This window comes from Haplochromis burtoni, unplaced genomic scaffold (genome assembly GCF_018398535.1).
Source record: "Haplochromis burtoni strain Fernald_Lab_line unplaced genomic scaffold, NCSU_Asbu1 Contig_214, whole genome shotgun sequence".
Taxonomy (NCBI): domain Eukaryota; kingdom Metazoa; phylum Chordata; class Actinopteri; order Cichliformes; family Cichlidae; genus Haplochromis; species Haplochromis burtoni.
Window position 1 is genome coordinate 96,738 of NW_024582575.1, and position 26,911 is coordinate 123,648.

General features: G+C 47.2%; 1 protein-coding gene across 2 annotated transcripts in view; it reads right to left on the reverse strand.

Moving 5' to 3' along the window:
- Positions 1-8,788: 8,788 nt before the first annotated feature.
- slc30a6 (solute carrier family 30 member 6) overlaps positions 8,789-26,911 on the reverse strand; it is a 69,570-nt gene continuing 51,447 nt past the window's right edge. The window contains exons 9-15 of one of the 2 annotated variants that reach the window (XM_005937035.3): positions 25,463-25,557; positions 21,441-21,489; positions 13,649-13,768; positions 13,165-13,267; positions 13,012-13,059; positions 12,186-12,254; positions 8,789-9,741 (exon numbers count right to left, since the gene is read on the reverse strand). In XM_005937035.3, coding sequence (XP_005937097.2) covers positions 9,109-9,741; positions 12,186-12,254; positions 13,012-13,059; positions 13,165-13,267; positions 13,649-13,768; positions 21,441-21,489; positions 25,463-25,557 — 1,117 coding nt within the window. In that variant the 3' untranslated portion in view covers positions 8,789-9,108. The other variant, XM_042226477.1, reaches the window with a different exon arrangement.

Below are 26,911 nucleotides of genomic sequence, written 5' to 3' on the forward strand. Positions count from 1 at the left end.
TCTATTTTACACTCACTGTGTGGGGCTTTTATTGTGAAAGGCGAGGATGGGAGGAAAACCTTTTCACACGTGATTAAAACTAATCGTTTTTCAACAACTGGATCGGGCTGAGACAGATGTGAACAAAATGCAGTCTGGTTACGACTGATCAGGAGTGGTTCTCCGTCGATCTGCGACCCTGAGCTGCAGGGAGTGACCAAAAAAATGAGGTCAAAGACACAAGTGGTGGAAATGAGCTTCCTTTGTCTGAGTTCACCAGATGTGGTGACTGTGGTGTGAATCTAGCGACATCCAGTGAGCATGTGCAGGAAAACCCTCCTGTCTGACACATTACATGTCCGCCTTTTTAGACTTGATGTTTTATCCAGTACGAACCAAAAAGGAGTCACTGTAAACTCACCAGAAACCAGCTTCGACTTCCTGTCGAGTGCCAACACAGGTGCTGCCCCCTAGTGGTTTATTAAAGAGAATCCAGTATCAATAAACTTCCATAACAGCTCCATGGTGCTGTGACCACAGCGGTATGATGCGATGTGCAGGCAGATTCAGTTTCAGTTCAGATTTCTGGAACCTGCTGGATATGAAATGACTGAATTTAGTCTAAACGTCTGCGTTCAGAGGGCGTCACTGTCTTTTACTCATTTCCTGTTTTTCTGCCACCAGAATGTTCCTGCACAGAGTTAACAGGAGCATGTGATGCCTGGGAATTAGGAAGTATTGTTAAAGCTCGACTTTACAGCAGCCAGAAGGACCCATGTGAGGCTAATATATAATTTATCACACTGAGCTTATGTATCTCCTACAGACCGCGTACAGGATGATAGCGCTGTCTCCCACAGGACGCACTGAATCGATCTTAAATATGATCAACCTATCTCTAATGATCAGCTATGTACCACAGGCCTTCAAGCTGGCTGTAGTTAAACCTTTACTCAAAAAGCATCTCTAGACCCAGCAGTCTTAGCTAATTATAGGCCAATCTCCAACCTTCCTTTATATCAAAACATCCTTGAAAGAGTAGTTGTCAAACAGCTAACAGATCATCTGCAGAGGATGGTTATTTGAAGAGTTTCAGTCAGGTTTCAGAGCTCAACGCACAGAAACAGCTTTAGTGAAGGTTACAAATGATCTTCTTATGGCCTCTGACAGTGGACTCATCTCTGTGCTTGTCCTGCTAGACCTAGTGCAGCGTTCGATACTGTTCGACCATAATATCCTATTAGAGCGATTAGAACATGCTGTAGGTATTACAGGTACTGCTGCAGTGGTTTGTATCATATCTATCTAATAGACTCCAGTTTGTGCATGTAAATGGAGAGTCCTCTTCACACACTGAGGTTAATTATGGAGTTCCACAGGGTTCGGTGCTAGGACCAATTCTGTTTACATTATACATGCTTCCCTTAGGCAGCATCATTAGAAGACATAGCATACATTTCACTGCTATGCAGATGACACCCAGCTCTATCTGTCCATGAAGCCAGATAACACACACCAATTAGTTAAACTGCAGGAATGTCTTAAAGACATAAAGACCTGGATGGCCGCTAACTTTCTGCTTCTTAATTCAGATAAACTGAGGTTATTGTACTCGGCCCTGAAAATCTTAGAAATATGGTATCTAACCAGATTCTTACTCTGGATGGCATTACCTTGGCCTCCAGTAACGACTGTGAGGAACCTTGGAGTCATTTTTGACCAGGACATGTCCTTCAACGCACATATTAAACAAATATGTAAGACTGCTTTCTTCCATTTGTGCAACATCTCTAAATTAGAAATATCCTGTCTCAGAGTGACGCTGAAAAACTAGTTCATGCATTTATTACTTCCAGGCTGGACGACTGTAATTCATTATTATCAGGATGTCCAAAAAACTCCCTGAAAAGCCTTCAGCTGATCCAAAATGCTGCAGCAAGAGTCCTGACAGGGACTAGAAAGAGAGAGCAGATTTCTCCTGTTTTGGCTTCCTGTTAAATCCAGAATTCAAAATCCTGCTCCTCACATACAAGGCTCTTAAATAATCAGGCCCCATCTTATCTTAATGACCTTGTAGTACCATATCACCCTATTAGAGCACTTCGCTCTCGCTCTGCAGGCCTACTTGTTGTTCCTAGAGTATTTAAAAGTAGAATGGGAGGCAGAGCCTTCAGTTTTCAGGCCCCTCTTCTGTGGAACCAGCTTCCAGTTTGGATTCAGGAGACAGACACTATCTCTACTTTCAAGATTAGGCTTCAAACTTTCCTTTTTGCTAAAGCATATAGTTAGGGCTGGACCAGGTGACCCTGAATCCTCCCTTAGTTATGCTGCAATAGACGTAGGCTGCCGGGGGATTCCCATGATGCATTGAGTTTTTCCTTTCCAGTCACCTTTCTCACTCACTATGTAGTTAACAGACCTCTCTGCATTGAATCATATCTGTTATTAACCTCTGTCTCTCTTCCACAGCATGTCTTTATCCTGTCTTCCTTCTCTCACCCCAACCAATCACAGCAGATGGCCCCGCCCCTCCCTGAGCCTGGTTCTGCTGGAGGTTTCTTCCTGTTAAAAGGGAGTTTTTCCTTCCCACTGTCGCCAAAGTGCTTGCTCATAGGGGGTCATATGATTGTTGGGTTTTTCTCTGTATCTATGAAGCGCCTTGAGGCGACTTTTGTTGTGATTTGGCGCTATATAAATAAAATGAATTGAATTGAATTGAATTGAATGTTGTACCGAGGATGAAAATGATCCAGGGACAAAACACAATGCATGTGATTGGCAACTCTGCAGCATTCAGTTGCAGACTGACTTTAGTGAGAGTGTTTGTTTGCTTCACAATCTCAAAAAGATCAAAGGTGACGTGAGATAACTAACAAAAATCGCAATATTTGTTATTCCGACACTCTGCATTTGACAAAACGTTAAAAATCTGGTGATTCCCACTTTGTGCTAACTCCTTCAGAGTCCTCGTATCTCAGCCCAACTGAACACTGATGGTGGCTTTTGAATCTTCATCCTCATCATCAAAGCATAAAACCATGAGGAGAAGCAAAGCTGCAGAATGAAAAGCTCGATGTTGGCTTTTCCTTTAATCTGTCAGCCATATAAACGACGCGAACACCTCTGAAAGTCTATTCGAGCGACCAGACGTCAGTGAGGTCACAGGCCCCGCCCTTCCCCTCCAGTTTTTCTGCTCCAGTTGGCGCAGCTGAGGTCAGGGTTTGTGACCTCAGAGGACCTCTGACATCATTATCGCCCCCGCGGCTGCTGCTGCGGCTGCCATGACCGCACTGAGCACGTGCACCACATCTCTGCTTTTCATGCAGATATCCTTCTACGCTGTAATCCTTCTTAACCCGACATATTCCTAAAAGACCAGCAGAGCCTCAGTCACCTCCCTGCAGCCGCGCTCCACCTCCAGCAGGCTGCCCTACATACGCTGCTCTCCTCCTCATCCTCCTCCTCCTCATCATCATCATTGTGTTCCAGTCAGTTTTTTATCCTCAGAAATCACACGAGAAAAAAAAGCATGCAGACTTGCACTAAAATCCGTGAAACAGCGAGGTGAAAGGTGAACCTGGTGAATCTGGTTTGACTATTCTTCACCTGTAGTTTGAATGCTGAACATTTGCCTGTTTAAATCATAAGACCAGTCACTACACAGAGATGTGCTTCTGAATGTGGACGATGTGTCTTCTGCTGCAGTGATGCAGTTCTGCTTGTGTTGAGTGATGTGAGCAACTGATCGATCTAAACGCTTCAAACGTCAAAATTGATCATTAGATTTTTTTATGACACAACAGCGGTGAGTGTTCCCACCTCCTGCTCTTTGTAACTTAACACCATCTTTCCGTTTTCGAGTTTTGGACATGATTTTGGAGGATATATCTTCGCAGCAGCGATTGACCGCAAAGTAAAGCTACCGGAAATGTACAACCCTACATCCGGTCTCAAACCAGGAAGTTAGCATTTTCTCGTGCACAGGGTCTATCAGCTCAAATCCATCGGCAGCCTTTGGAGCTGTTACAGGAACTATTATTACTAGAGACACTGAGACTGTGAAGGAGACCAAACAGGTGCGCTCGAAGTAAAGAGATCTTCACTCTGCCTGTACATTACATCAGCAGGTGTTTGCTTCTGCATAAACCCTCCAACACTGCCTATAAATATCATCATGGTCGCTCATTTAATCTCTAATAAGAGGGCCAAGATATTTGTCCAGATCTGACAATTTAAATGTCAGAAATCTATTTTTTTTCAGCTTGTTTGGTTTTTTTAAGGTGAGATCCTGACTCCGCCCTCCTGAAAGAGTAGTGGAATGTCAGCAAGCAGTACTCGAGTAAATGTACTTCTACTTTCCTCGTTAGGTTGCGCGTACGCAGTCGGCCGGTGTGACCTGAGCTGACCGTGGGGCGGGCAGCGTCGACCTCGGCGGTGTCAGATTTGACCCAGAAAGCAGCGGCGCTGCACTGATCCTGTTCATTTGGTGGGGATTTTGGTCACAGATTACAAAAGCTCAATACCATTTGTTTTGTAACAAGCGTGTGAAGTCAACACTCATAAAAACGCTGCCACTCCGGACTTTGAAATGCTGCAGGACCTCGTTACAGGCTTAATGACTGTTGAGCACATCCAGCGCTGAGGGAGCAGAAGCTCCCGCTAAGCTTTCCAAGGAAAAGTACTTCTTTGATTGTTTGGTCAAAATCTCCTCTGAAAGCCGCAGAACAAACCAGAGGAGGGATTATCCTCCTTTGGAGAGGAAATGAAATTCTTCAGAAGAGGCACTTAAACGGGTTCCAGCTTCTGCGAGTGTGTGTTGGGGGGAAATACGAGCGGCGCTGTATGACTTGTTAGCTCCAACAATTTGACACATCATCCAAAAAACGAGGCTCCAAAGCTCATTAGAACAACAGAAAGCGCAGCTGTGGGCTCGGCAAAACCAAACATCAAATCCTGAAAGATGAAGCCAATGAGGAAGGAAAAGCTGCAGTTCCTCTAACGTCCAGCAGAGGCACCAGCAGTGAGTCAGTCCCCATAGACCAGAAATAAACATGTTTACAGCCTGACACACAAACTGCTTCGTCTCTATGGGTAATTACCACCTTTGTAACACCTGTACAGGTGGAGAATGCTTAAATTGTATTAAAGCTTAACATTTGCGCTAATAGGGGCGTGGCCTCTTTGACTGACATCACTAGCATTACCTGATAACTTAGTGCTTTACCTGTCTTGCTAAAACCAGGACGGTGATGACCACAATACTTAAACCAGTGATGTCACAGTAGCTACAGCCATCATTTATTTACAGCTTATATTTTTAAGACACACCCTCTAATGACAGCTGTAACAATGACTGAAGGATGGGGGGGGAGGTCAGGTTGATGGAGCTGATGCACTTGAACAGGAAACTGATGTTTATGTCCAGTTTCATATCGGTATCTTAACCACATCTGTGCCTGTGTGATGCACAATTACAGTTTATTAGTGCATCTTCTTAATAGAGCTTGCTAGCATTAGCACTTTACCCTCGGGTGCTGAATGTAGTCCCTTCTGGCATTATCCAGAGCACTACTGTTCAGACTTCAGCCTTTTATGTACAGCCTAAGGTTTACCATCAAGTGACACTGCCCTCTAGTGGTGACTTGAAAAAGGGACAGAGGTGGTTAGGGTGGATGGATGGGTCAGTAGATGACAAAATATCTCCTTTGTGTCACATTTCAAAGAAGTTCTTGCCGTTATCTGTGTGATGTATCCATACAGGCTAACACTTTGCATCCCATGCTAGCTAGCATTAGCAGATAGCTTCCACACCACGTGGGCAAACGTTTGAGGCTAAAAAACAAAAGCTGTGGCTTCAAAATCTGAAGCCAAGAAACCAGTGGGTGACCTCATGATGATAGCGTGGAAGCTGGATCCCATCTTTTATGTACAGTCTTTGCATTCGAACTAAAGTCAGATTGTTGAGTTTGTAGCAGAGCTGAAAACGTGAACCAAACTAGGCCAGTTTAAGTGGCAGCAAAGTGCAGCTTTGAACCCTGCTCAGTGTTTCTGACACATTCAGATTCTACAAAAATAGGCACACCTTTGTTCTTCTGAAAGGTGAAAGGCGTTGTGCTGAGGACATAAGGAGGTGATCAGCTGCCTCTTCAGTGAGTTTTATGTCTCAAAGATGGACTCGAGCATGTCATCTATCCTCAGTGTTTTACTTCTGCTGCTGAAATTTATGATAAAGTTTCATTTGGTGGAGAGCTGTGTCTCATGTATTTGAAACTCCTCAGATTTGAGCCAAGCCCTGCAAGGATCCTGATCACAGAGGAAACATGAAGCTCGGAGTAAAACGTGTGAATGTTTCATGGGGAAGGAAATGCATTTGTCAGTTTGCGTGAGGCTCAGTGATGCGTTTCTGTGAGAGACGAGCATCACTGCGTTTACCGCAGGAGGAGCCCGAGAGGGGACGAGTGTGTCGGTAAACATTTGGTCGCGTTTGGCACATTCTGGGACAAAGTTTTGAACACGCACCTCTTTAGTAAACTCCTGGGAAAACTGCGAGCTTCCCTCCGTGCCCAATCTTCTCCCCATCGTTGGATTTGAACAAACACAGTGATCAATGTGCGCCGAGCTGGAAAAACAGCGAAACTTGGGCCTATTAGCGGTTTTTGGAGACCAGGCGGGTCCCTCAGTAACGGGGTCAGGAGTCTGTTGGCCTCCTAACACGTTGCGACTCCGCCGGCCTCGAAGCTGTCTCCTCGCTTCATTCTCATTCGCCGGCCCGCAGCGTCTCTCACTCATTTGAATATTTTCTGGGCTGATGAGGATGCGAGGGCGGCGAACCGAGGGCCGAGAGGGTAACGTAATTGCAGGGGACAAAATAATGACCAGTTGCAGCAAAGTCGCTAAAGTGTGTCATCCATTAAAATGCAAGCGTGTGGCTGAGCACGCTTTGTGGCATCGGCCTCGTTGGATGTGACAGCAGAAACAAGATGAAGTGAGGACACGCCACAGTGGCGTCCTCAGACCCTCTGATGCTTCCAGGGTTTTGAAAACTGTTCAGGACCTAACAGGTCCATGAGCTCCACATCACAAAATGATCCGGACGCAGATGGGATCCCAGCTGGAAGATGACCTTGATTTAAGTTTGATCCAGTAAAACGTGACAAACATTAGCGTCCGCTGTTCACTCTGCGCGGGAAGAAAACTTGTTTCTACAGCGAAAAATGAAACTTCAAATCTGAGCGAGCAGCGAGCACGCTGCCACGGGAACGTGACATTGACAGAGAAATCCCCACTGACACGCCCGCTGTGGGCAAACCTCCACCCGCCCCACTCCTGCCAAACAGGTGACAACAGATTTAAGAGCTGCTCAGTCTTTGATTTTATTTATTTTCTGCTGTGTTTTACTCTATTTGAAAGAGTGTAAACACAAAACAGTGTTTTATTTTATTTTATATGCTGGAATATGCAGACAATAGGTTTAAATGTTAAACACATTTCTTCTTGCATATAGTTTAATTTTTGCTTGATGCAATGTGCAAAAGTTAAAAGATTAAAACTAATAAAACTAAATAAAAGTTTTAAAAGGAGACGTTTTCATTTGATTCAGTTTATATGATGCAGAAAAAATAGAACTGGGCTGGAAGGTCTTTGTCTTTATTACGTACTCAGGTTGTGTATCATGCTTTCAAAGAGTAACTAAGTAACTAATTCGTTTTGAAAATAAGTAACTTTAAACGTGTTTTTCTGCCGTCGTTATGAAGTTCAGCAGAGCAGTCAAAACAGCTGGAAGCATAATTTAAAAGTACTAAATGGAGGTCCTGTAGAATATTCATAGTATGAAGGTAAAACTTAGGATTTATTAAATATAATAAAGTTATTAATCTAAAAAAAAATCAGCTGATTCTGAGGGGGTCAGGTGAACCAATGGGGACCTGTCTGTGTTTGTATTGGGCGTGAGAGAGGACGGGCTGTCTCAGTACAGACAGAGGATCATCAGGCAGAAGCTGAGAGGTCAGAAGGTCACCAGCGTCCTACAGGACATGATGAGGATTCCAACGAGCTCGGCTCATGTTCACAAAATCAGACGAAGCTTCAGATGTTGAGGCGAGTCAAGAATGTCTTCAGTCAACTTCCAACCTCAGAAAACATCAAATTTAAGAAGTTGGGAAAGTTTTCCTGGCTCGGACTTCAGAACTTCAACGATTTGCTTTTAATGACTGGAGCGGAGGCGTCACAGCCCGACATTTAGTGTCATTAGGAACTGTTTGAGTTCGTTTGGCTTCACTCTGTTCTCCTTCAAACATTCCCTCGACCTCCTGAAACTGAAGGACAGCGAGGAGGAAGAGGAGCTGATTTGTGCGACTGTACCCAAAGCCTCATGGCCTCTTTGTGAGCTCGTCTGTTGGGGATGTGCAGCCCTGATTTCCTGATTAGGACCCGCCTAAATAAAAGCTGGTCTCCTCCTCATCATCTCCACACACCGGGACGCGGGAAACCTCGTACAGGGGCGGAGTCACTGATGGTGTTTAAAGTTTAATAGTTGATGGACTGAGCAGATTTATGGACCGGATAAAGATCTGGGAAGTTTCCTGATCACTTAGGTCTCACCTTTGCCCCGTGACGCGGAGCTCCACCACGCTGGACGAAGTCGGTCTGTGAGGAAGTTCTTCGTTAATAAAATCTGCATGAAAACGACTGAAACGAAAAGATAAACGAGGATTTCTGATGTTTGGTGAATCTCGGGTGAGACGTGGAGTTCGCTGTGATACTTGTTTCACGCAATGCTGGAAATATTAAACATCAAACTCTTAAAGGATTCAGACTCAAAGACTTTTATTTTTTTAAGGAATGTTTGCAGGAAAAAAAAGCTTACAAAGTACGAGCACGCCACTTTCTAACCGCCAAACCTCGCGATCAGTCCCATAACAAAGAAAGCACTCAAAGATACGCGGTGGTCCCCTCGTCCGGACAATAAATACATCACCACCATCGCTCCTCTGAAGTCATCGACATCTAACACCAGAAACTGGCGCTGTCGTCGATGCTGTGACGCCGCTGCCTGACTCGACGTTCCCGAGGAGCCGACCGTCACAAATGAATTTCGAGTACCCGAAGGTCCTGAACCCGCCGGAGCGGTCACGGCTGGTACTGTCGGTACTGCGACTGTGAAGCCAGAGGGTTTCCGAAGCGCAGCGGCGCCGTCGACCCGCCAAACGCAGTTCTGTAGCTCTGAGAGGACGGCCCCCCGGCGCTGCCCACGCCCAGTCCGAGCCCGACCCCCAGACCCTGTGTGCCCAGTCCCATCCCGCCACCAGGCCGCGCCAGGCCCTGATTCAGCATCCCTGTGTAGGGGGTCGACCCGTAGGAGAGTCCCAGGCCTCCGTACGGCCTGTGGGTGTGGTGTCCCAAAGCGGCGAGGACCATTGGCTGCACGTTCCTCCCCGGAGTGTCGAAGGAGAACTCCGGAGGGGGGCTGGTGGGTTTGGAGGGGGTGGAGGTCAGTGGGTCGAACTCTCCTCCCGGGGACAAGAGCAGAGGAGGCAGCGATGAGGCGAGGGCGGCGTAGCCATCAGCAGCACCCAGCGGGGAGGCAGTGGGCGAGGAGGATGAGGAGGAGGAGAGGGCCCCGGTGAGGAGGGGCCGGGACCAGTCGTCTTTGAAGATCTGCACGGTCAGCGTGGAGACGAGTGGCAGCAGCCGGTTGGTGACGTGAGCCAGAACCAGCTGCTCGTTGGCGTCGCGGCGGATCCGGACGTGGGCGGAGCCAGCCTGAAACACAAGAACAGAGAGAGAGAAGAGCTAACTCTTCAGTAACTGCTCATCAAAGCGATTAAATACAAACACGCTCCAGACCAGATCAATAACACACAGATTACAGTAAGCCTGATCATGCAGTTCCTCTGACGTCCACACGGGGCTCACTCCACATACACGCCTATACTAAAATGCCCATACGATGTCTATCGATGCCCAAATATGGTCATATCTGGCTCCGAAAACCCAAAATGAAGCAAAAAAAGCTTCAAAATGCAGAAACCAGCGGGTTATGTGACGGTGGCCACGCCCACACGGCCTGAAGTGTCTTCCAGCCCGTGACCCCGTTATCAGTGCGCAGACACGAGAGTGATCATCTGATCCGAAATCATGCAAACAGTTCAGATCCAAACACGTCTCCAGTGTTCCTGCAGCGCTCCTCGGGCAAACCGAGCGGCGTCACAAACGTGCGCTGAAACGAAGCTTAGCTGGACTCTAAACGCTGTTAAATCCAACCTCTCTGACCTTAAAACATTAAACACAGTTTGTCATTTCTGTTGTTGGGAATATTCAGACCTCACAAGGACAGACTCCCTCTCACACACACACACACACACACACACCACACACACCCACACACACACAGCACGACACACCACCAAACAAGCACACGCACACACACGCACACAGCGAGCACGCATCAGGCAGTCAGGGGGTCAAATCAGTTTGGACAGCTGCAACTGCACACGCAGCACCACACACACACAACACATCACCGCGCAGCCAACGCGCACTAACAACAATCGCACCACACACACACGCACGCACAGACACGCACAGCCACACACGCACGCACACACACAACACACACACACACACACACACACACACACAGACACACACACAGACACACACACACACACACACACAGACACACACACACACACTCACACACACACACACACACACACACACGCACACATACACACACACGCACACACACACGCAGAGCGAATCGCCCCATGGGGCAGAAGTGCAGTCAGGGGGTCAAATCAGTTTGGACAGCTGCTTTGTTAGCAGTGGGCCAACAACCAACAGTTGTGTAACTGCAGCAGCATCACAAACGACAACACGAGGGGCGGCGGCATCGACAACACGAATACAAACAATAAAAACAGCATCAGGGCGAGGTAAACACGGGCGCTGCGCCACCTGGAGGCAGGCAGAGGAACGGCGGCCTTCATCCTTCATACCAGAGAGGAGCTTTCAGCAGACACACGCCTAACACAGAAGGTTTGGCCTGTAACCATGGATACTGTGGTGATGTCATCTTTAACCCCACAGACATGAGCCTCGGCTGGAAAACGCCTCCGTGCCTCGCAGCTCTTCGTTTACAGGAGATCCAAGAAGAAGTCTAAACTCAACCTGAAGTCGCCGATTTCAACCAAATTTAAACCTTGACAGGCTCAAAGCACCCACCCCTCCCACTCCATCACCCCATCTGACCCAACCGCTCCACCCATCTAAACCCCCGGAACCAATGGGTGTGTTCACTGAAGTCTCGAGGGCGCTGCAGGGTGGACAAATTTGACTAAACGTTGTGTTTTGGTTTTATTAACATGTATGAGCCGAGTGATATGAAACTGTGCTAGCCTTATGTTAGCGTCTCAGTACAAAACTCCAACAGGAAAGCTGCTAATTTAAGATAATAAGCTATAAAGCAGAACTGAAAGCTGACTCATGAAGTGCAGATGAACTATTTTATCCCTGTTTGAACTTTGTTGTTTTTATTAGCGACTGCTTCACTTTTACTTCCTCACTTTGTTTTTAGGACGTTAAAAAAACGCAGGAAGTGGACAGGAAGTTCTCCTCGTGTGAACCTTCAGGCTCAACAGCAGCACGGTTAAATTATCCATAAATTATAATGAGCATCTGAGCCCGGCAGAGGAGACTGTCGGTGTGTGCGCTCCTCTCTGTGTGCGTCCCGCCCTGAAAGCCAGCTGGGTTTGTTTGCGTTGCGACGACAGCAACACGAACAACAACAACAACAACGCACCCCCAAAAAACAGAGAGGGAGAGGAGGGGGGAGCCAAGTCTCCGCATGAATGAGTCGTTCCTTCTTTTCGTCTCGTTGAACAAATCCCTGCAGATCATCGCTCTAATCCGACGAATGACGGAGGAGCGGACGGAGGAGGGAGACGGGACAAACTCAACAGGAAGAGGAAGAACCGTCAGAGAGGAACTGATCAGCAGACCCTGAGAGACCTCTGACCCCGCTCTGTAAGTAACCCGATTCATTTCTTTAAAAGAGATCGCGGCGCCCTCACTTATTTATTTACTACGAGTCTGCAGAGCTGCACTCAGGCTCAGCCCAGGATACGTTTTCCTTATCGGGCTTCACTGATTCTAACGCCAGCGATCCGACGCCACGAGTTTCTCCGTCGGCCTCTGTCACTCACCAGACATCCAAAGCCAACTGTCCAGAAGTGCTCGTTTCGGACCTCCAGCACCCCGTCCAGAGTCGACACCTGATTGGACACAAGAAGGCACAAATAGCCAATCATAATCAGTCATAATCAGTCAGTGTGCTGTTCTCTCAGCTGTTCCTAATAAAGTTTAACGTGGTTTACGGCGTTTGCTCGCTGGTTTCCGTCTGACGTTGACCTCGTGTTGTGTCTGAAGGACTCAGAAACCAAGCTGCCGTCACCGTTAACGTGAATGAAGGAAACATGAACAGCAGCCATGTTTGGAGGGTTAGCTCAGGACTTGTTAACTCTCTTTAACTAAAGTTCATGTTGTGAGTCCCTGATGGGCGGAGACGAACGCCATCGTACGACAGGAAGCTGAAAACGGAAGCTGTGAAATGATCCGCCCAGTCAGTAATCTGCTACTTCGTGGTTTGGATTGACTGTGAACGAAGTCGAGATCCTGAGCGTCGGTGAAATCGCAGTCGGCCCCGAGGCGTCCGCTCAGCTGCAGAGGTTTGAAATTCGAGTTTCTGCACAGTTTAATGGTGCAGTGTGCTGGACACCCCATCGACACCTCAACAGTTACATTTGCGCTTGAAATTTGATCTTAAATGCCAAAAGTGACAGTTTTATGCAACGATCTGGACTCAATGTAAGTGATGTATGAAGCCGAGCGCCTCGCAGGGAGAATTTGATTGGTGGATCCAGTTCATGTTTGGATTTTAAACTCTGGTTATGATGAATTCTGGGATAAAACTAAGCAGTAGAAACACTTCCTGATGTTGCAGTAACGCTGCGATAAAGCGCCGGCTCTCACCTCTCTCAGAAGCTTGTCCAGCTGCCCGATGATGTGGGAGGGCGTGGTCTGTGGGCGAGAGGCGGTTAATAATCATGATCACGTGGCTTCCATACCTGCATCATATTTTGGGGTTAAAGGTCAAAGGGGAGCGCACTGTCCCGTCTGTCTCACCTGCAGCAGCACTTTGCCGCTGTACACGCTCATGGGATACATGGTGCCGAAGGTCATGAGGGCGATGGCGACCGCAGACGCCGTGTCCACCGCGTTGAAGTTGCTGAGCACACAGATCACGGACACGAGAGAAGAAATGGTTCATCAAACACAAAGAAGATTTCCACTTTTCTAAAATAAATAAACGGCATCACTGTCACCCCCACAGATCCTGAAATAATCCAGTCTGTAAATGAGCCGATACAAGCGCACAGTTCACTCTGAGGAAGACTTCAGAGGAATAAATGACAATATTCATGTTATTCGTTGAAGCTGGTCGACATTTTCATCTGTGCACGTTTGCCTCTCTAAGCCCAGCACAGCTGAAGATATAAAAGGGAAGCAGGGATGGAAACGGCATCAGCTGAACAAACTCGGGCTGGTTAAACAGATCGTGGACGAGCGTGAACGTGGGGATTTACATCCACGCAGATTAAATTCTTACTTGATTTCGATGAGCATGTAGGTGATGCACAGGGACAGAGCTCCCGCCATGTTGATCAGGACAAAGGGGTTCATGCGAGGCAGCAGCACGCTGCTCAGGCCTGGAACGATGCCACACAAACTACACACAGACACACACAGGGAAACAAACAGAAACAGGATTAGTGCACATGATCACCTCCACATTCTCCCACTGAACAAACTCCAAAAGCTCCTCCAGCGTCAATAAAACATAAAAAAGATTAAAATACGACCGAAACATGAAACAGGTCACTTCCTAAGGAAGCTTCCTTTACGTATGTTTCCTACATCCTAGTTTTGATTTATAATTTTTTTTCTAACTGTATATTATTAAAAATAAGTGCAGTTATGCTCACGTGCATGTTCTGCCTGTTTGGTTGAAGACTTGTTTGGTGATCGTTGTGAATGAAACTGTCATTAAAATCAGACCAACACTCGGAGGAGCAGCAACGTTATCAACTGTGCAAGGACGGCTGTGTGACAGTCACCTCCCGGTCGCACGAGCTCATTGGTCGTGCAGCGAGCGAATTTTAAAAAAAGCAAAACTGTAAACATCACGTACGATGCGTCCCGGAGGCGTCAGATGAACCAGGAGACCTATTGATCCATGAATCACTCAGCCTCAGCATTAATAACTCCTCCTCCACGTCTCGCCAGCTGCTCACGTGAAAACTTTCTGCCGAAGTTAAAATCTTTGGTTGGATTTGCTTCTGTTCACGTTTGCGCCCGTCGGCTTCGCTGCACAAAATCAGACTGTGCAAAAATAGGTGTGAACACACCTGAGGGGTTCTCGACTGATGACCTCACAGGGTTAACAGGACACCCTCACCTCATTGGCTCATCGCAGACACAGCAGCAGGTTCAACTTGTTAATAAAATGTCAAATTCTCGCACCTCTGAGTCTGTGTGCTCTCAAGTCTTTCTGGCGTCAAACAGGTAACAGGTGCGCAAAGGTATGAATTTAAACTGACTTCATAGTTTCATAGTATCTGGAATTCCTGAAACCCAGCAGCGTCTCTGGGAGGCAGAGCCCTGAATCCTCCGGTGTTTATATTTGTCTTCAGGTTTAGGCCTTTAACCCGATCACGCCATCATAATGGACTTTAGGGGGATTTGAACTGGACCTGATGGGATCATTCTTGTTTTGTTTCATGTTAGTTTAAGCTCCGACCGAGCTCCCGCACATCCTGCCTGAGCATCGGAGAAGAGCCGTCACACGAAAAACTCCCTCTGAGTTCATGCCAACAGCAGCAAATGGTTTAATGTGGGAGGAGCCGACGGGGACGCTGATCTAAACGATCCCGGGAGTGAAACGCTAAGGACCTGCTCCAAGAAGCAGCGATCCCGACTCCATGATCATCAGAAGGACGAGGAAATAGGCACTGAAGATGAAATATAGTGTATCCCACAGTACAAAAGAAAACCCTGATGAATGATAATAATACAGTGAAATATCAAAAAGAATTTCAAATGGTTTATTAAATACAGTCACATGTATCAGACAACAGCAGATATGAATATTTATACAGATACATGCTCATTATTTGCTGCTGGTTGGATAATAATAAAGAAGAAGAAGTAACAAATATAATAAAGGTGTGCGATGAAAGTCGACCACCTGCAGGAACAGTTTGACCCCTCGACCTTAATTGTTCCTCTCAGCTGAGGTCAAAGGTCGCGCTAGCGTAAAAAACAGCACCTGTGGAGCTGCGGAAAGTTTCGGTTTCTTGCACTTCAGCAGGAAACGATGCATCTGACAGGACCTAATGTGATGTGACAGCGTGACGTGATGCAACGCGGCGTGACACACGAAGACGCGGTGGCGGGATGGTGTCCCGATGGAGCGCCACACGTCGCGGTTCAGAGACAGCGGCATGGCGCCGGATGTTCAGCCTGAGAAGACTCGACTGAACGAGGTCAGAGAGGACCGCCCATCGATGACGCCTCGTCCGAAGACGAAGATCGAACGCAGCCTGCGGACGGGCTCGCCGTCATTTTATAACCAGCTAAAGAGAAACGTTGGCCTCAGGACACGCTGCCAAAAATGCTGCTGTTCCAGCTGTGACAGAAGAAAAGGACATCCTCCGTCCTAATCCTGCCCCAAAACCTAAAAGAGCACCTCTACGGAGGGCCCACAGTGCCAACAACCGAAATCCATAACATGAAACGCAGCAAAAAGACCTCGCGCCCCTGGTGAGACTGAATATGTCACATGGCCGCACTCTGCCGCCGCTGCCTGGGCGTGTATCATTAGATGATGATTAGAAAGAACGCAGAGACACGCATGTCAACACGTAATTAACGTCAAACATGTCATTCAGAGAGGCGTGTGCTCGCCACGGGCGGAGCTGGAGGAACAGACGAGGGGGACATCACATGTTTAGCAGCAACAACAGAAATGCACGTGCTCCTCCTTTAATGTCTTCAAGGTCAGCTGACGGCGTCATCAGATCCTGCGGCGGCTCCTCGGACGGTGAATAATGGAGGGCCGGGCAGGCGGTGATGTTAGCGGGATACTCGAGCACATGTTGCGATTCACCGGAGGACGCTCCGCGTTCATATCTGAGCCGCGGCGAGGAAACCTGAGCGATGAGTCACGACACGGGAGCTGCTGGGTTCCCCTCGCCAGGCTTAGGAGGTGCTTTTATGTCCCCGCAGGACCTTTGAGGCGTGCAGAAAATAAGGTTTAGGTGTCTTCCTCATCATCATCGTCACTGCTCGTAGCTTTAAGATTGCAAAGATTCATCAGGATCATTTAATTAAAGCAAAAATGGATGTTTGAAGAGTTTTTTCCTTTAATTTACGTAAAACTGAGGCACAGACGAAACAAAATGATCATCTGATCTTGTTACTGGAGCAAAGCTCCGGGCTCTTTAATCTGACGTTCAGTGAAAAACTGAGTCTGCACACTGTGAGAGCAAAAGACACAAAGGAGGCGAGACTCAGAGTGTCGAGGATGAGCCTGACAATCCCAGCGATCCCATAATCCCCGCTGATGCATTGATATAATTTGACATGTGACCTTGTGTGTGCTCATCCAGAGCGGCTGCAGGATTTAAGCAAAGTCACAAACGAACTCTTGATACCCCGTGGCGCTCTGCCGGCTCCACAACGAACCCGATAACAAGAAGACAAACGCCCAAACTGCAACCCGTTACCCTGTGGGAAAACTCCAGTTTAGGTAAGGGGCGGAGCCTGGACACAGCGCTGCAGGAGGCAGGGCCACGACTACTCGATCACTGTGAACTCTCCAGGCTGAACGCGGGCTCGACTGAAGCGCCGTCCGAAGCATGCAGCGATCTGCTCAGGGGACCAATCACATTTAAAGTTGCTGCTGGTTGAAGCCGTTCACGCCCATTGGAGACAAATGATTGTTTATTTGAAACAACGACAACGGAGTCGGTATAAACGTACGCGGTCCAGCGCTGAAGCTTTGAACTCGGCGTTTTCACTGATACCATCTGAGGAACACCTGAGCACACCTGGGATAATCCTCTAAAGCCCGTCCACGTTTAAACCAATTAACTTGTTGCGTACACTTTGTAGCCGGTCACTAGTGGACATTCGTAGATAACCCTTTAATGCTTTTACCACCTCGTGCATCCATCAGCAGCATCCTTGACTCACGCTGAGTGTGATGCAGGTTTGAATCTCTGTCAGAGGTTCTGATGGAGCTGCAGGGAATTACGATCGACATGTACGGACATGTTTCATTTCTACTAGGGTTGGACCGATATCACGCATCGGTCCGATACTGACCTAAATTACTGGATTGGATATCGGAGAGACATAAAAAAATCTAATCTGATCCATTCAATATCACCAAAGCACCTCCCAAAACTAGCGACACGGCGTAACTCAGCTCATAACGTTAGCACGTCGGAGCAGTATGCGTCACGTGATAGAGCGGCTGTGGCGTGCCAGACCTGTCGGCGGTCTGGTTGAGCATTTGAAGCCTCGCTACCAAACCGGCATTTCAAAGTAACAAAGTGGCATCGTGCCATCTCTAATTTCTACACTGCAGTTTGTTTATAAATAATGTCGTTCCCGTGGCTACGCTTTTAGCATCCCGGCCTAGTTCCAGAAAACATCTGCAGGAAAAAAACTCCAGATCAACACAATTTAAGACAAACTGGTTTCAAGTCTCAGCTTCCACCCACAAATATCAGGTGTGCAGATATTCAGCTCCCTGCAGCCTGACTCGAGTTCACAGTGAACTGTGACGGACCCGTGGAATTCAGGAAGCAGGGAGGAGTACAGACTCCTCCCTGCTTCCTGAATATGAAACAATAATTTACATCCAGCCTGTGAGCACATAAAGGCATCAGGAAAGGTAAAATTCATGCAAGGTGAAGCGTTATTGGAGCCAGTGTGACTGCCCCCTGCTGGCGGTCAGAAACACTTCTCTGTTTGCGACACGTCTCAGATCCGGGAGCTACGGCCCGACGGCTCCCGAGGGAAACGTCTGCATTTCGAGCCGCTAAAAGCTTCTCCGTGTTCAGCAGCGAGCGTCTGACTGAGCCGTGTCTGTTTGCTGCTGAGCAGGTACTCCGCTGTGGCTTTTTAGAGCTTCTCCTCTGAACACAGACGCCTGCTGCGAGTGAAAACAACGCTACGGGCAACCGCTCTCGCGCTGTCACAATATTTTCACATCGTCATTAGAAAAAAACGCCAGTTTAAAAAAAGAGAGCGAAGAAGACGCTCAGTGATACAGCAAGTGTTTTTAACTTCAATGCAAAAGGAGTCCTGCATACAATAACCTGAAATATGACACAACACAGCAGCTCAATGTAAACATCACATGATCTGCAAGGAAACAATTAAATATGTGTAAAGACTTCAGCTCATACAGATGTTCAATGATGAACATCTGCAGTCACACATCTGTCTGCTGCCCAGGTGTTTGGGGGCTAATCTAAGCTCATTGTGACATCACTAGTCTAGTCCAATCATCTTTGTGCTGGCCTTCTCCAGGCCAATCAATTTAGATGGAAAAAAGAAAATAAAGAGAAAATTAAATTACCAACTGAGTTAAGTTGGTAGAGATTTCTAAGTGTCGAATGATTTTGACTGTGGTCAGACGTCCTGCCTGCACGGGCAGAAAAAGACGTGGGACTCCGTGACCTCCGTGGTCTCCTGTGACCAACAAGTCGACTCCATCAGAGGTCAACCATCCATCATGTTATCAAGGTGATGCAGAGACTAGTCTCCGCCCACCTGAGAGCACAGGTAGAACCTCCCTTGACCCTGAGAGGTTTGCACGCAGACTGAATCTGGGGGTGGCTGATGCAGTCCTCTGCATGCACGGTTAGAAACGCCTCCTCTGGTTCCTCACGTGCATTGACACGATTCAGCAGCTGCTACTGAGAGAGTAGCTGCAGGAAACACCTCAGGAGGCGATAACGTCTCCATTCCTGCTCACCTTCGACACTTTGAGGTCAAAAACACTCTGGGTGTGTTAGTGATGTTCAGGAGGAGGAGGACAGATCTGCTCCTGCATGTGATAGCAGCAGAGATGGTGAGAGGACGGCTACACAGCTGACGTCTGGGACAGGATGTCAGGGAGGTCCAAGAGTGCGCGTACCTGGGCGTCCACATTGATAACAGGCCGAGCTGCAAGACCAGTGCAGAGGCTGGATACGAGAAGGATCCGAGCAGGCTCTGCTTCCAGGGAACGCACCACAGTGGATTTCTGCAGTAAGATGGGGGAGCAGCATCGAGCTGCAGCCTCCAGCAGACGGGATAAACTGATCAGGAAGTCGGGCACACAGGAGCTGCCCTGAGCGCAGACGCAGGAAGACACATCTGCCAGATGTTGTTGTGACTCTTCATCATGTCTGCCGTAACAAACGCACAAGTCCAGACATAATAAAGAATTTCTCATCTCTGTATGTAAACGTAGACAAATGTGCTATAAATAAAGTTACTATTTAAAAAAACTGAAGACGGTGCAGCGATGCTTGGAAGTAACCGGACGAGCAGGATCAGGGCTTGTTAATCCAAATCTGCACATTTTTTACTTCCTCTGTCTCTCTCCTCCCCGGTGGCAACTTACACACACACACACGCACACGCACACACACCACACACACACACGCACACACACGCGCACACGCGCGCACACACACACACGCGCACACAGCTCAGGCTTCTGGCTGGTGAGGCTGACCGAGCAGCAGGCTTTATATAACCCAGTTGGCCCTCAGACCATGCTGGGGTTAAGTGGGGACAGGCTGTGATAACACACACACAGTAACACACACACACAGCATCTCTGTGTGTGTCTCTCCCACACGCAGTCAAAGAGTGGAAACTAGGCTGGGACGTCCTGTTCACTTCTGCCCTCTCAGCCAATCACAGCGCAGTTCTGTTGCACAACTCTCCAGGCTGTCACCCTGAGTAACCCGCGCCGACTGAGCCGCTGACTCTCAGCGTGCGTGTGTGTGTGTGTGTGTGTGTGTGTGTGTGGTGCGTGCGTGCGTGCGTGCGTGCGTGTGCAGACATCGTATATTTCACCCACTTCGGATGCCGGAGTGATGCAGCAGCATGGAATATTTATCACAGGAGCAGCAGAGGCTTCAGAGCCGGTCGACAGGTTGCACACGGGAAGTTGCCTTTGGTGTTTCATCAGACGCGACGACACAATTATCAAACACCGATTAATGCTTCATGCTTTGATTGCATAACTTGACATAAGGAAGCTGAATTCTGGGAAGCATTTCAAATTTCTGATTCCATGTTTCTATTTTTGGATTCGACTGCAGCAGCTTTGCACGATTCACTGTTAAAAATAATCAACGTTTACCTCACCTGCTGGATAATAAGCCCCGCCCACATATAAAGCACATCGTGCGTCACCCGACTGCCACCTAGTGGACAGTCCTGGCTACTCGCTTATTTACCGCCTCTCACACGTCCGTAAAGAGCATCCTTTGTTCTCATTGGCAGTCACTGGGTTTGGACTGATTTCATCAGCCAGCAACGACTCGCCAACCACTCCGGGAACACAAACTTTTTCCTGGAGACGTGTAGCTGTCAGAGGGTCATCGGCCAGTCTGTGTGTCTGCGTCACTGACGCCTTATTTCGCTTTCATTTGCTTAATGTCACTTCCTGTGGTACGCCCCCTGAGGTCATCAGCCATTGTCCAACTCTCAATTCTCCCTCAGCTCTAAAAATCAAACACTGCGGCGCCGCTGAGACTCAAAACGTCCAAATTCCTCCAGTTCAAACGGACGGATCAGTGTGGCTGTTTCCCCGGGTCGGTCACGACCCAGGCTGAGAGTGACGGGTGCAGGGGTTTGATGATGCTGCAGAAGAGTCGTGCCTGTTGTTGCTGACGTCTCGTTCTCTTAAACCAACCATCGATCGGCCTCAGAAAGACTCGCGGTTACGATAATATTCACTGAACTAACGCAGCATCAGTGGCGTAGCTTCGGAGGCTTTTCCTTCCTGACCAAGGAAAACGTCTGCAGTTCTTCTGGGCGTTGATCCTCCGGATCAACAGAATTTAAGACAAACTCTGCTCTGGTGCAAAGTCTCAGCTTCCAACCACAAATATCAGGTGACCAGAAACTGTCAGCGGGGGGATATTCAGCCCCCTGCTGCCTCGCCTCTGCAGACAGAAACTGATCTAACAGCTGTTTCTGAGAAGACAAATCAATGAGGCTAACCTTTGACCCCAGAGGCCATACACCTGGGCACACACAGGGTGTAACATACAGGATGGATGTGTGTGTGTGTGAGTGTAAGCAGAGCGAGGAAGCGTCCTTACCTTCGACTTAAATCTGCCACATGCTCCTGAAGCCAACTGCTGCTAGCCGCTGAGGAGAGAGAAAGATCGGTTTAATACAGCAACAAAAACCACACGCAGCCTGTCTGAGGGTCCGAGGGTGGAGCGGTGGTGGAGCGGTGCACGGACACGATGAGCCCGGCTCGTTGATGGCTGCACTCGTTAAACTTTTCAGATCAAACACGAGGAAACTGGGGTCAGTGTCCCATTTAAAACCAAAGGAAGGTCAAACTGTTATTTTTAACCTCCTAACTCTTTGATGGCATTTTTAATCTTTGCTATTTGGGCTGACTGCGACCTGATGAATGTAAAAACAAAGAGTTGCCTGATTTTTGTTTCTGACAAAAATGTGATGTCCACATATGAGGAGCCAGGTCCTCGGAGGTTAGACTGAGTTGACTTTCTTCTCCTTTTTTTAAACTTTTCTGTTTTGGAAAATGTGGTTTCTGCCCTTCGAGCCCTTCATGATGTCACTCTTGTATTTAACGCCTCTGCCTGAATACAAACGTGATTGGTCGGATCATCAACAGTGATCGCAGACCCTCTCACCTGCACCATATTAATCTTACAGTTCTCATAGGATAAGGGCATGGGCGGGTTATTTTTAGTATAAGATTCTGTATTATTAAAGTTCATGTTTAGATTAGAGTGAAGATTAAAGGAACAACGTTTTTTATACTTATGTGCTCACCGCACACGTATGACCCCAGCTGTAGGAATATTTTCTGATCATAAAATTGTTTCCCGTTTCTGCTCCTGCATCTTTTCACTACAGGCTTTGATTTTGTCGCTGAACACAGCCGAGCTACGAGATTTACCGCTGCAGGTACTCAGTGCTCAAAGTGACGATTAACAGAGTTCAGCTGACAGAGATGAGTCGGGCTTATGAACAAAATGATAGAAAACCATATCGGATCTCTTTCTGAGTCAGCTGTAGAGGAAGCAGGTGTGACAGACTCCGCCCAGCCTGCGTCCTGGCCCGGGTCCTTCAGCGTTACAGATTCAGACACGATGACGCTTGTTGTGGAGGAACGGAGAAGCTCGAGATGGAGAGTGGAGGACACGTTTCGGTCTCAGTGCTGCATGAAGGTCCCAGCTGTTTCACTCCACAGCTGCCTCCGTCAGCTCCGTCCTATAGATCTGACACTCGTGGACTCCCGCTCACCCAAACCTGCAAAACTGTACATCGCAGTTTTCTTCTACTTCTTTTTTGGTTGTTGGGTGGGCGGGGGTGAGGGGAATCTGATTACAGTGTTTAAAGTGAGGAGGGCGTAGCCGCCTCCATGATGAGGAATAAAAATACCTCCCACTCGTCTTTAAAAAAAGATAAGCGCTCTCGCTCGGCTGCGCCGTCCCACCTTTAATGTTTGAAGACGCCGCGAGGCCCGAAGGCTCAGCGTCGGGTCAAAGGCCCTTCACATCCCATCCTGCTCAACCCCCGAGTGTGTGTGTGTGAGGGAGAGTGTGTGTGCTCTGTTTGTTTTGCTAGCAGGGTGAGTCAGTCTAAACAAACATTTTAATGGAGTGACTTATTTATGATCCGTGTGCACGAGGACGCCGTGTTTGTGTGTGTGTTGGCATGTCTTTCTGCTCGCATGGCCCCCTGGCACACTACATTACCACTGTCTGGAACATGGTTGCGTAATGCACTTTTAGTCTCGCTCCATCAGAGATGCTGTGTGTGTGCGTGCGTGTGTGTGTGTGTGTGTGTGCATGCGTGCGTGTGTGTGTGTGTGCGTGTGCGTGTGTGTGTGTAATGAGTGAGAGATTGTGTGCTTCAGCAAAGTTAAGTGCCCGTGTGTGTTTGTGTGCGAGCGTGTGCAGCTTCATCCCCCTCCTGTTCCAAAATGTCAGATGTTAAGTGATGTTGAGACTGCTCCGAACGCAAGAACAGACAGCTGACGAACACACACACACACACACACACACACACACACACACACACACACACACACTGACCTCATTCATCGGTAGACTGTTCATGCAGTGAGTCAGCCGGAGAGGAGAGGAGACGAGGGGAACACATGAGAGGAAAGGAGAGGAGGAGAGGATCTGTCGGTCTCCTTCCATCTTTTTATTTCTCCACATGATGACGGTTTGGATTTTTAAGGAGAAATGATGGAAAAAGGAGGCTGGAGTGAAGGAATGAAGGGAGCAAAGAAGGCTCTAAGCTGTGTGGCTTGTGGCTTGTTGTTTATGGACCTTTCAGGCTCCTCCTCCCTGCACAGGTGTACACCTGGTTGGCCAGGTATATTCTGAGGTTTATTTTTACCTTTTCATCCATCAGATTTTTAAAGTTCAGTTATCGCTACGAATCTCAGGTGGACTTCAACTCCAACATTAGTCCTTTTTCTGCTCTGGAGAATTTTAATTCCAGTTATTATAGGCAGGGTGGAGCGGGTGGAGACGAGTGTCAGGGGTGAGCTGTGACAGAAGGTGAGCAGGAAGACTGAAAGAGGAGGTTTAAAGATGGCGCTGAGATGGCGATGGTTTGGAGACGGTGGAGCTGAGCTGATGTTCGCTGGGAGCGAGCGGGATCATCTCCTCCACAGAAGTCTGTATCCTACGTGGGTGGACGGCCAGTCGACTCCTGGTGCTTTTAAATGTTCTTAAAAGGGACTTCAGGAAACCTTCAGGAGCATGGAGCTGCGTTACCCCTTTAAGACCTACCATAGAACCAAGTCCGCCAGAGCTTACTTTATATTTTTACATGCTGCGGAGCCATTTCTGGGAGCATTTCAAGCTGCTATACATCAATACAACTGTTATAGCCCAAATTTTAATAATATTTATGCATTAAATCCATAGTAACCACATTAATTGCAAAAAAGTGCAACAAACTACTGAAAAATTGAAAATCGTTTTTGTTTTTTTACATATATTTCTAATTAGAGAAATTTAAGAGGTTTATCCCTCAAAACTTTAAATACAAAAAAGTTGCAAAAAATAGTTTACAACCACAGGAAATTTATTTTGAGTGTCTTCATAGTTTTATTTTTGAGATACAGCAATTTTTATATACTGTAGGAAAAACGAAAAACAATCCTATGATGCAAATTTGCAAAGAAAACAGCAGGTGCATCAAAATAAACTATTTCCAGCAGTGCAATTCGAGTTCTAAGCATCCCAGCAACTATTCAGAAAAGCATAAAGTCAAACATGACTTATAAAAACACCAGTATAGGCGTTTAAGGCCTACAAGTAAAAAAACTACATTTTCCGTGAAAATGACGTCACTTCCGGTTTCGGACAGGAAATGGCGGACATGCGATAGTTCGCGCTGTTTCACTGTGGGAAGTGTTACGAACAGCTGATCGGATCGGCAAAGCGTGTTTCTGGAATATTATGTTTTTGTTCCTGCAAGCGCTTTTTATGCAATTTTTGCAAAGCTTTATGTGGAAGGAAACCGTGACCGAGGACAAGCTGATGGCATCAGATGTAAGTACAACTCCTCCGGTTTCATATGCAAAAAAATTATTGCGCTAGCTTACGCGGTTCCAGTTCTACAGGGATTTAAAAATAGTTACGCAAAACGGAGCGTGCTGCTCTGACCGGCTTTAAAGGGTTAAAGCTTCAAATCTAAAGACATTCATTTCACTCTTGTTTGTAAAAGGCTCTGAATCCATTAGGTTTGGGTAGAACTCAGTCCGTTTTTGATATGTGCTTCAAAATGATGCCCCAAACCTTTAGATAACACGTCTCACAGAAATCTTAGTGATGGGTTCAGATAACAATAGCAACTGCATACACACATTCTCGTTTTGCTATCTTAGTGAGGACATCTACTTGAAAAATAAATGCCTAACCCTTAGCCTAAGCCTAACCATAACCCAACTGTAACCCTGACACTAAAACCACATTTTGAGTCTCAAAAAAACCTTCACACTTGTGGGGACTCCAGGAAGATATGAATACACACACACACACACACACACACACACACACACACACACAGCAGGTGGGGACACGCACTGGTTTAACTGCGATGAAGAGGCAGGACGTACCTTCTGAGACGTAGGCGAATGGTTTGTTCCTGACCGACAGTAAAGTCAGCAGGTTGAAGAAGAGAGCGACGAAGGTCCCGACCAGCAGACGCCCGCTGCAGACAGAGAGAAACACGTTCAACATGTTATCCAGACACGGTTAGGTCTGCAAACGTTCCCACAGGAACACGGGGTTCACATGTAGGCACGACAGATCTGAATCAAAGGATCGGACTCTGATCGCCTCAATTCAAGGAGCCAAACACAAATATTGCTTTAAAAGTTTATGACTGCAGTCGCTTTTGTACATTTTCAGATGAAGAAGTAGAATAAAGTCCATGCAATAAATCTAAGATACACTTTTTGTATTTTAAATATACGTGTTAAAGGAATGACGGTAGATTGTGGATGGGATTAAGATGCTGGAACGATGGCTTCAACTTATATTTGCGTTTTCTTTCTATTTAAATGAAATAATTTGTGCTGGCAACCTCAGGTGTGCCATCTTCTTTATATATTGCGTTCACTGAGATTTTTGTATTTTTTAGCTGCGGCTCTTTGAGCATCGAGCTCTGATCGGCATGGATGGATTTCCATCGATCAGAGTTGGATTCAGGAGCTGATGAACGGCGTGCTGCACAGAACTGTAGAGGTTACGAGGAAAGGTGAACGCTGTGAACTCCAATAAGTCTTTGAAACATTTGAAATTCTTATGATTGGTCACAAGGTTATTGTAGTTATCTAAAACTAAAAACTTAAACTTGACCTTTAAAAAACTGAAACCTCGAGAGTTTCACTTACTAAACAAAACAAACACTGAAACTGAAGTGGAGCAAACAGACTGAGCCCCCACGTGGCCACACCCTCGCCTCCCCGAGACCTTTTCCAGCGATCGGGCCCTCAGATCATCTGATCAGGGTCCACATCGGCCGCGCTCGCAAGGCTGTACCTCCTAAAGTGTGACGCAGCCCTGAAAACGCACGTTTACGGGGGTCGCCTTTCCTTCATCTGTCATCACTAATCTTATTCAGCTACAGCCATGGATGCTGGGATATGTACGCCTCTTTAACGGGTGAAGCACTGCTCTAAGACATGCTGTACACATAAAGGTAAAACTTTTAGAGTTTGTCAAAGTAAACCAACAATTTTAAGGTTTGAAACATTTTAACAAGTGAAATCTAAAAAGCTAGCAAGCTAAACAGCTGAAGTACAGATTAACGTTTTTAATTAACATCCTTGTAATAAGAGCCTGTAAATAGATGCTTAGTAAACCATGTTAATGAGACTTAATAAACAAACAAACACAGAGTTTGAGCTCGACGGCTGTTTGAGTGATTAAAATTTAATGGTTAATGTTTTTAAGGCTTTGTCTTTGTGTCCCCAGAAGAAGTCGAGTGACTGTGTAGTATGAGCACAGATTTACACACACACACACACACACACACACACACACACACACACACACACACA